The 9,829-nt window shown below is 52.8% G+C and overlaps 1 protein-coding gene and 1 pseudogene across 1 annotated transcript; both read right to left on the minus strand.

Moving 5' to 3' along the window:
• Positions 1-1,937: 1,937 nt before the first annotated feature.
• On the minus strand, positions 1,938-4,816 carry LOC138095113 (granzyme H-like; annotated as a pseudogene).
• A 2,477-nt stretch (positions 4,817-7,293) lies between these two features.
• On the minus strand, positions 7,294-9,252 carry LOC138094994 (mast cell protease 3-like). The gene is made up of 5 exons (XM_068990975.1): positions 9,198-9,252; positions 8,837-8,984; positions 8,230-8,365; positions 7,782-8,039; positions 7,294-7,449 (listed from the first exon to the last, which is right to left on the minus strand). Exons 1-5 carry the CDS (start codon positions 9,250-9,252, stop codon positions 7,294-7,296), a joined length of 753 nt encoding a protein of 250 aa, XP_068847076.1.
• Between the last annotated feature and the right edge of the window lie 577 nt (positions 9,253-9,829).

Here is a 9,829-nt window from a genome sequence, read left to right on the forward strand (position 1 = left end):
ATTATGCTTCCATATGTAAGATAACACTCTTCCCTCCCTCTCTTCCAGATATGGACTCCATGGAGCACAGATGAGAAACCCCAGGACCTGTGGGTCTCCAAGCCTCTTCCAATTTCACATTGCCCTTCTGGAATCAAACAAGATTATGCATGTGAAACTCTAATGTACAATCCAACTAAAATACAGAGAAAGTAATTATTTTCAAGACAAGATTTCTTCCAGATTCCAAATACAGGTCTATCTGTGCCAGTGTGAACTTCCCTGTGGAAAGGCAGGCACCACGGAAATTTAAAGGAACTTTCTCACCGCTAAGACCATGCAGGTCTGCTGCATGGCTGAGATGGTAAAGCGTCTGTCTGCTTGTAAGGTGCGAGACCCAGGTTTGATCCCTGGGTGGGGAAGATCTCTTGGAGAAGGAAATGGCAAACCACTCCAATATTCTTGCCTGGAAAACTCCATGGATGGAGGAGCCTGGAAGGCTATACTGTCCATGGGGTTGCCAAGGGTCGGACACGACTGAGCTACTTCACTTCACTTCTCACCACTAAACTTTTCCTGATGGCAGAGACAGAGCTTGTTATGTTCTGGCACAAAGAGAAAGATCAATATTTGATATACTGATGGATGGCAATATCATACTTTCCCACCCAATGGCCCTGGATCCCTGTGGCTCACAAGGCTGCCATAACCCGGTTGCCAGCAGGGGGAGTCAGAGGCCCAATGCCAGGCCAGGCTGAAAGGGCTGAGGCCTCTCAGTACCTCTACAGGCCTTGGTGGTGGTTGAGCCCCTGGGGGATTTTGGGCTGGACCCAGGGCCTGAGGTGGCCCTTCCCAGGTGGGAGGTGGGTCCTGGCTCCTCTGATAAGCAGAAGGTACTGGATGGGAGGTTAGGTATGGCAGGGACAGTGGCTCAAAACCAGGTGAGCTGGAAGGGAAAGGAGCTGGTGGCTAGGGCACTCAGGTGGAAAACAGGGGCTGGTGTGGGACGGTACACAGGGAGCAAGGTTGACTGAGTCCCGTGTTGGGCCTGGGGCAGGGTGTGGAGATGGGACCTGGGTGAGGCTGAGGACCATCTTGGGAACATCTCAGCTTCCTAAGCTCCAGACAGTTCCAGTATGGGAGCAGCCTGCCCTCATAGGAGAGAGAGAGGCTCTGGAAACAGGAATCTGAGTGCCCATGGCATGGCCCCCTGACCTGCCCGGTCCCTGGAATTATTCTCCTTCCTCTGACCTGTTCTTTGCTAAATTGTTGAGGGGTTGGTGACAGTGTTTGGCTTAGAGAGGTAAGAAATTTCTAACATGAAGAGAGGACCATTCTGGGGAGAATTTGTCCTTTTTAAGGAATTGCCCTTTAGATTCATCCCTGGCGGAAGGCTAAGCACCATAGAGATTGTCTTGCTTTGGCTAAGCACCAGATCATTTTCTCAATGATTTCTCATTGAGGAATCAATGAGATTCTATACAGACGGCATGGGATTTGGGGAGGAGTGAGGCCTAGGGTGGCTTAGTGGTAAAGAATTTGCCTGCCAAGCAGGAGATGCAAGAGACGCGGATTCGATCCCTGGGTCGGGAAGATCCCCTGGAGAAGGAAATGGCAACCCACTCCAGTGTTTGTGCCTGGAAAATCCCATGGACAGAGGAGCCTGGCAGGCCACAGTCCATGGGGTCGCAAAGAATGGGACACGACTTAGCGACTTAGCAGCAGCAGAGGGCTAGGGAGGAAGGAGGAAGTAAAACCCAGAACTGACAGCAGAGGGCGCCCTGGAGCAGCGTGGTTATGTATTGAGGTGGTTCCACGAATAAATAGGAATTCAGTCACCATTGCTTTAGAGATCCCATTTATTATGGCCCTGTGATCCCACTGCCAATCCCTATGGGATTCTTGCTGCTGCCCCAGGACAGTGGTCAGTGCAGAGAAAGGTCAGTCTCAAGCTGCTGTTAGAGCTGCTTCATTGTTCTCTTTATCCAGGGCAGGAAGTGTGAGACCTGGGTGAAGATTCCTGGAGGTTTCCCATTCGCCTTTCCATAGGAGAAAATACCATGGACCACTTTTTTACACACGAGGGGTCCACCGGAGTCACCCTGTGGGCAGAGAGATAAGGGCTGAGCAGGCCTCCTTGGGGTTCTGTCTTCCTTGCCGCCCAGGCTGGGTGGTCTCAGCCAGGGGCTGTGGGGAAGACCCAGGCCCAGGGAGGCCTGGTCACGTCCTGGTCCTGGGGCTCCAGCCTGACTCTGACTGTTCTTAGCAGCTGGACTCAAGTCTACCTCTCTGTGAAATTTTCCCCTGGAAACTCTGGTGATAAGAAAGCTGTGGGATGACTGATGCTTCCTGACCAAATCAGGAAAAAAAGGCAAAACGTTGGATTCAAGGAGCAGGCTGCCAAAGCTCTCAGCTGAGGATGAAGATACTGCCTCTGCCCTACCCATACCTCCCGGGTCTGTGTGCTTAGATGCAGGAAAACTGACCTTGAAGCCAGTCTCCACTTTCCTTGGGTCCCCAACACATTTCTGGGTGGCCCGGCTGCAGTGCCTGGGGTCGAGGGATTCGCACACGCGATCCTCCTGCACCGTCAGCTCTGCCTCCTGCAGGGTGGTGGCTGGAGTGCCCGGGGCCACCTGCCCCCAGCCGGCCAGACTGCACACCTGTCCTGGCTTCACCCGGGCCTTGGCCTTGGGCAGACTAAGGGGCTTCACAGCTGACGTCTGCTTGGCATTTCTCTACAGCTGATGGGAAGAGACAAGAGTCTGGCTCAGCCGGTGGTCCTCTGGCCTGGATGCCGTGATGAGGCTGCATGGACCCCATCTCTCACCTCTCCCCCAGAGACTGGTCAGGCTGCCAGGATGGGAAGGAAGAAAGAGGCAGGAGATCCTGGGAGATCTATGATCTGATCCCAGGAGGGCAGGGCCAGTGGGGAGTTTTCCTTGCCTGCAGTAACACGATGGCGTTGGAGAAGTTCTCAGGATTGTAGTCTGGGTGGCGGATGGCCCTCCTCACCCCGAAGGCCTGCTGGGTCTTCTCCTGTTGTTTAATGTTGTGGGCCCCCAGGGTGACGTTGACTGAGCTGCATGGAGAGCAGAGCAGGGGTGTAGGGATCATGGGGTCACCGGAGATGCACCCCAGGAGCTGTGACAGGCAGCTGACTCCAGGGCAGGGCAGCAGCTGAGGGGGAATTGAGGTGACAGACGGTCCTGGGCTGAGTGACTCTGGGCCCTGTGCTTCTCGGGGACATGAGGGCAGGGCTCCCAGGAGCTTTCTCAGCGATATTGTGAAGTGACTCTGAGTCTGGGTTTTGGCTCTCACTGCACATTCTCATCCTTCTCTGATGCTTTATTTGGCCACTGTGGATCGACCCTTCTCAACCCTGCCTCTTGTTCTCACCTCCGACCCACTGACCTCAAAACTTTACTTGTCCTGTTTCTCAGCTTTTCATCACCCTAGTCCTGCTCGTAAGATGCTTATTTGATGAGCTCTTGTGGTCCTGATTTCCAGGATCCTGGGGTGAGGGAGGAGTACCCCTGGGCTCAGCTCCTGGGGAGAGGACGGGTCCCTGTCCAGGCCTCAGGTAGGGTAGGCTGGCTACTGCCCCTCACCTTCCTCTGCAGTGAGCAGCCGTCAGAACAAAGTCCTTTTGTATGAGAACACCGCCACACCTCTTCCAACCGTTCTCACCCAGAAACTGAACCAAAACCATGTAGGGGCGGGAGTGGGGCTTGGCCTCATGGCCCCCAATGATCTCCTCTGAAAGAAAAGGCTGAAAGATGGGCAGATGGGAGAGGCTATGGTTAGAAGGGAGATTCGGGAAGGGTGCAGTCAAGGTGGGTTGACAGTGCCCAACAGACACTAGGGGAGAGTCCCCCAGGTTTTCACTGCAGTGGGATAACCTTTTCTGAACCCCAAACCTCAGTATTATTCTCCATGTCCTGATTTACACACACATATGGAGGGGCCCGAGATTGCCTTCCAGAGGGTGGAGCCCAGATCATGGATGGGACCCCCTGATGAGCCCTCATTCTCATGGAGTCTCCTGGTCCCCTCTGAGCCTCTGGTAATGTCCTGATGGTGCCATTTGCTAATAATCCACCTATGAGTTTATGGAGTTGGATTTTCTAAAATCCTCATGTACTAGAGCATAATGGATCCCAGGATCTCAGTAAACATCTGTTGACGCGTGAATGGCCTCCAATTAGCTTTTGGCTGAGGTTTGTTGGGGATAGTACTGGTGGGATTTAAGACCACACGGATAGGGGAGGACACTGCCCAGGACAATGGGGCAGAAAATGAACAGCTTGGGGCCTGGGGAAGAGTAACGACACCCAGAGAGCTTTGGGTGCTGCCATCTAGCCATTTCTGACCAGTCACACCCTGGGCTCCTCTCCTGGGCAGGAGTGAAGGGTGGGGAAACTGACAAGTTTCTCTGGTTCTTAATCTGGGTCCACTGTCAACTCCCGTGCTGTGGATGGTTTGTCTGAGGTGCCTTTTCCTGGCTGGAGGGAGGAAGTTTACTTGTGTGTTATAGCTTCACATCCTCCACCAAATGCACAACCCACTTTACCAGCGGTGAGAGAGAGGCTAAGAGCTACAAAAGCTTTCAGTGAAGGCTTGCTTCCTACCATCCATCCTTGCTGAATGTCTATGCAGCATCGAACTTGTAGTCTCAGTTGGGATGGATGCTGGTTCAGTAATTGGAGCTGCGTAGAAGGGCCAGGACTGCGGAGGTTTAGTGAGATGGGCTACCCTGTCAGGAATGGGGACGGTCACTCACGTGTCCCAGCCAGGGAGGCAGAAGAAAGGCCATCAGGAGCAGGAGTAGCTGCATCTTCCAGAAGATTTGCCCAAGTCAGAGCTGCTGGGGTTTCGACACAAAGCACAGGGGAAGGAAGCAGAGGGGGCTCAGTCCCCCCACAGACCCCTCAGAGCTGTGCTTCCCCCAGCCGGGTGTGAGCATGCCACGTGGGCCCATGTTCTCTGCTGTGGGATAGGTGAGAACAACACTGTCACCACACTTGCACTCCTTCTGCAGAGTCACAGAGCAAGAAGAACAACAAGAAAGTGGAGGCTGTGTTGCAGCCAGGGGAGGAGCTGTGTCCCCAGAGGCCCTCAGTGACTGAATCACGAGGGTCTGCATTTCTCCCCTCTCGGGTCTTCTTTGATTCTGGGGAAAGCATCTGGGAAAAACTACCCAATAGGTGAGGGTCAGGGATACAGCGACATGGCTCCTGTACTTGGGAGGCTCAGGGGCTGGAGGAGACCTAGAATCTGCAAGCAGAGGACACGTGCATGAGAACTACTCGCGGGTCTCTGCTTGGGGCCCAGGGTGAGGCAGAGACCGCACTTGCTCGAGGAGCAGCAAGACCTGGACTCATCCAGTGGCCCAAACAGCAGCCCCACTTCCTGTCTTGCCAGGGTTCCAGCCTCACATTTTTGGAGGATTTAGAATCTCTTGTTAAAATATAAGTATTCTGTAACAAAGAGAGCCTTTCTTATCCGAAAATTTTGAACGAAAGTCCTGGACTTGATGTTCATTAAAACAAAACATGCCATCACTGGGTCCTTCAGCAATGAGGGACTGGCTTGGGTTGTGCTGAGGTATCCAGCACCCCTCAAGCTCACCTGGGAGCTGTCCCACTTGAATCAGGGTGTTTGTGAGTCAGGAGGGGCTTCTTCTCCAGAAATGCTGGTGACTGGTGAGTGGGGAAGGGGAAACAGATGCCCGTCATCTAATCCTTACTCCCCACTAAGTATTCTCTGTCCAGAGTCCAGAGAGCCACGTCTCAGATGTCTCTGGGTCTGGCCATCCTAAACATGTGCAGATGACCCAACACTCTCACCAGTATGAGGACAGAAGAAAGAGGAATGGAAAGGACGGCATGAGGAGCTCTAAACAACCCAACCCCAAGGGAGTTGAAGCAAGAGCATCTTATGAATAAATAGAAAAACAGTGGAAGGAAATATGCTTCAGCATTACTGATGGTGATCTGGGGGTGGAGGGACTGCACTTCGTTTACTTTTCTTATCCATATGTACTGTATTTAGTTGTCTTTCTGTAATGAATCGGCAGAGGAGCCTGGAGGGCGACAGTCATAGGGTCACAAAGAATCTGATACAATTGCAGTATCTTCCCACACTTGCACGCACCATGTTGAGTATATTCCATTTATGAGGAATATATTTTGATGAATATGTGTTACTTTCTACCAGAACACATTTTGCAATAGTTGAAGCTCACTCTCCATTCAAATGTTCAGCAAACCAATTCTCTTAAGCCCTCTCTAAACTGCATGTCTTAAAACTGAGGTTGCTCTTCTGAATCTTGCATCAAAACTTCAGCCATTGATTAAAAAAAAAAAATACAGGAAGAAATGTACCCAATAACTATAGGCTATAGATACTCTTTGAAACTTTAGGATACCTTGAAACCAATGATTTTCTTTAGAGTGAGTTTCCTTTGGAGATAAATATATTCATACATAAACACACGTGGGAATGATGAAGGTGGGGAGCGGCTGGCTCAGCCCAAGGTGGAAGAGCTCCCTCACGGTCCCTTGGGGCTGAAGGAGGATGTACCCTCAGGACACCAGAGGCTGCACAGGGCCCTGGGCCCAGGACTCCAAGAGGCTGTGACAGGTACTCAAGCTGGGTCTAGGAATACTGAAGTCCTCCTGAAACTTTCTCAGGCTTCTGAGCTCTGCCTGCACTGATGCAGGGAAGGAACAGTCATGGGGTGAGCCACACCTTTGTAAACCTCCCCCATATCTGTTAGGGTGGGAAAGTGCCCCCCTCAACCCCAGAGTTTCTCAGGTGGTTCCCTTTCCAAATCTGGATTCTCTTCTGTTGCCCCCTGGGCACTGGGATGTGGGGGAGGGGAGTAGGTGTGGATAAGGGGGAGGGTATATAGATAACACATGCGTGTGGGAATCAAGTGGGACCTATACTCCTGAGGAGGGGTCTCCCTTCTCTGATGGAGCTCACGGGCAGCCTGCAGGGGGAGCTGGCACTGGGGACATGTGACTGGAGGGAGCTGGCTACTGGTACAGTAGAAGTTTTATTCCAGAGATGGAAGGTGGGGGTGAGAGGGGCAGTGTATGTGCTGGAGGGGGAAGCTGCTGACAGATCAGAAATGTGAACAGATGTTCCCCTGGCAGAGTAGGTGCCTAACAAGTATGTGAGTAAAGGAGGAATCAGTGATTTCTGCTCAAAAGATAAAACTTTATTAAGTTCCAGGCAGCCCTCCTCCACCCACTTTGCCCAACACCTCTACCCCGGGGAAGATGGACAGACCAATCCTGGGGGACCTCAGTCTGGTCCCTGCAGTTTGTACATTTTCATTGTTTCTTTGATCCATTGCTGAAACCTTGAGATTCTGGTGTAGACATCTGGAGGTGTATCTTTTCCATAGGACACAATGCCCTGGGCCACACCATTACACACGAGAGGGCCCCCGGAGTCACCCTGTGGGCAGAGAGAGCAAGGGCTGAGCTCACCTTCTTCAGGTCTGGTTTCCCTGCTACCCTGGGGTGGGTAGGCTCAGTTAGGGGTCCTGGCTGATATCAGGGCCTTGTTGGTCCTGAGGTTTCAGACTGGCCCTGACAATCCCCCTCCTCCTGCAGGAAGCCTCCACCCATATGTGACTGTGGGGCAGTGTTCACCCCCCAGGGACACGGGACAGAGACCAGATAGGAGGACAGGCCGGGGACACAGGGATAGGGCTCATTCCCACTGCTCCCTGTCCCCACAGCTTGGCTGTGCCCAGGGCTTTGCATGCATAAAGCTGTGTCACTCACACTCATAGCATTACTCCTCATCCTTGGGTTCCCCACGCACATCTGGGTGCTGGTGTTGTAAACTGCATAGTGAGATTTGCATTCCTCATCCCTTTGGACTTCAAGCTCTACCTCCTGCAGTTTCTTTGCGGTGGAGCCTTTCACACGAAGGCGTCCCCAGCCGGCCACACTGCACAGCATCCCTGGGTTCACCGTATCTGAGCCGGTGGGCAGGCCGATGGTGCTCACAGCAGCGGTCACTTTGGCCTTTCTCTTCAGCTGAAGGCAGAGGAAAGGCATTCTCACCTACTGATGGCCCACAGAAACTGCAGGACATTTGTGGAGTTGCCTTCCAGCGGCCCTGGGACCGTGGAAGGGGACGTACAGGAGGAGCGTTGGGAATGAGTCATGGGGGATGCAGAACCCTGGGAGGAAAGTGTCCCAGAACCGGTGCAGCCGCGTGTCCCACCTGCAGTAACATGAGGTCGTTGGCATACGTCTCACTATTATAGCCTGGGTGGGGGATGGCACGTCTAGACGGGATGACCTGCTGGGTCCTCTCCTTCTCCTCGATGTTGTGGGCCCCCAGTGTGACCTTCATTGATCTGCACACATAGCAGAAGGGAGGGGGAGTCACAGGAGATACAGACCAGGAGCCTGAAAGACAGAGCACTGCCGGGAACAGGGCAGGACTGGGGAGCGAATTCTAGACGATGGGCCCTGGGTCTGGGCTTCTCTGTGCTGCCTGCCTCTGGCAGCCTGGGCAGGGTGGTAGTTCCTGGAGTCCACGGAGGGTGTTCAATCCTGCACAGGCTTGGCTGTCTCTAAGGAAAATGTGAACTTCTCACATTTGCACTCTGGACTCCAGGGTACAACTTTGGCTTCCTTCCGTCTCAGGTTTGATCAGTCCCTTCTCTCCATGCATCACTGGCGTTGACCTGTCCATCTCTCCCGAAGGCTCACCTGTCCTCCAAAGAACTTCCTGTGTTGCTGGTAGCCAAGATTGGCAGCCCCTGAGAAGAGGGTTCGCGGGGAGGGCTCAGCAGAGGGATGGGGGCCCGGGCACTGCTCCTCACCTTCCCCGGCAGTGAGCTGCTGTCAGCACGAAGTCCTCACGCACGAGGAAACCCCCACATACGTAAGGTTCCCCTGAAATCTTGAACCGAAGAAACGCCATGTAGGGATGGGAGTGAGGCTTGGCCTCTTGGCCTGCGATGATTTTCCCTGAAAGAAAGATTACAGCCTGCCAGCTGTGCTCATGGAGCCAAGGCTGGAGAGGGGAGGTGGGCCCAGATTTGTTGGTCTTTGAGGGAATTTGACCTGAATTCAGAAATTTCCTTACATGGACCAGGCCCAGGCTGTGCATGAGTGTAGCATCTGAGCAGGTCTGTCCATGTGGGGTGGGTCTGGGCCTCTGAGGGTGGGACCATCACTCACCTGCCTCCCCAGTGGGGAACAGAGGAAGGGCCGCCAGGAGCAGGAACAGGACCATCTCTCCAGGAAGGCTGATCAGATTCTGAATAGCTGCTGCTTCTGTCTGGTCTTTTAACCCTAAGTGTCTGCTCTGGTGTGGTTTTTACCATCTGAGACTTTTCTGAAAGCCTCACACCTCTGTCCGATCAGGTCTTGGGGTCTGAGTGGAGTATGTACTTAGTGGTCACCACAGAGGCACCCATAAGCTCTTGGCTTGGTGCCATTACTCAGCAGAAAACAAGAAAATCGCTACAGATAGGAGTAGTGAGAGGCTGTATGGGCAAATACCAGATCTTTGAGCCCCAGCATCCTGGGGCTCATGATGAGAGATTCAAGAATGTCTTCATTTCTGTAGTTCTCTTTAGATCACTGGGGTCATTATTTATTTATTTAACAATTTTGTTTCATTTTTAAGTGGAGGGAAATAACTTTACAATATTGTGATGGTTTCTGCCATACATCATAATGAATCAGCCATAGGTATGAATGTCCCCTCCCCCTTAAACTGCCTTCCCACCTCCCTCTCCATCCCACCTCCATAGGTTGTCATAGAGCACTGGCTTTGGGTTACCTGCATCATGCAGCGAATTCCCACT

Source organism: Capricornis sumatraensis, chromosome 19, assembly GCF_032405125.1.
Source record: "Capricornis sumatraensis isolate serow.1 chromosome 19, serow.2, whole genome shotgun sequence".
Classification (NCBI taxonomy): domain Eukaryota; kingdom Metazoa; phylum Chordata; class Mammalia; order Artiodactyla; family Bovidae; genus Capricornis; species Capricornis sumatraensis.

Bases quoted from the DNA above. Each gene is read 5' to 3' on its own strand.
- LOC138094994 (XM_068990975.1), bottom strand. From the start codon at position 9,252: ATGGTCCTGTTCCTGCTCCTGGCGGCCCTTCCTCTGTTCCCCACTGGG. The intron at 8,040-8,229 runs GTGGGACACGCG...CTCTGCCTTCAG, and splicing joins ACGACCTCATGTTACTGCAG to CTGAAGAGAAAGGCCAAAGT. The intron at 7,450-7,781 runs GTGAGTGACACA...CTCTGCCCACAG, and splicing joins TGAGGAGTAATGCTATGAGT to GGTGACTCCGGGGGCCCTCT.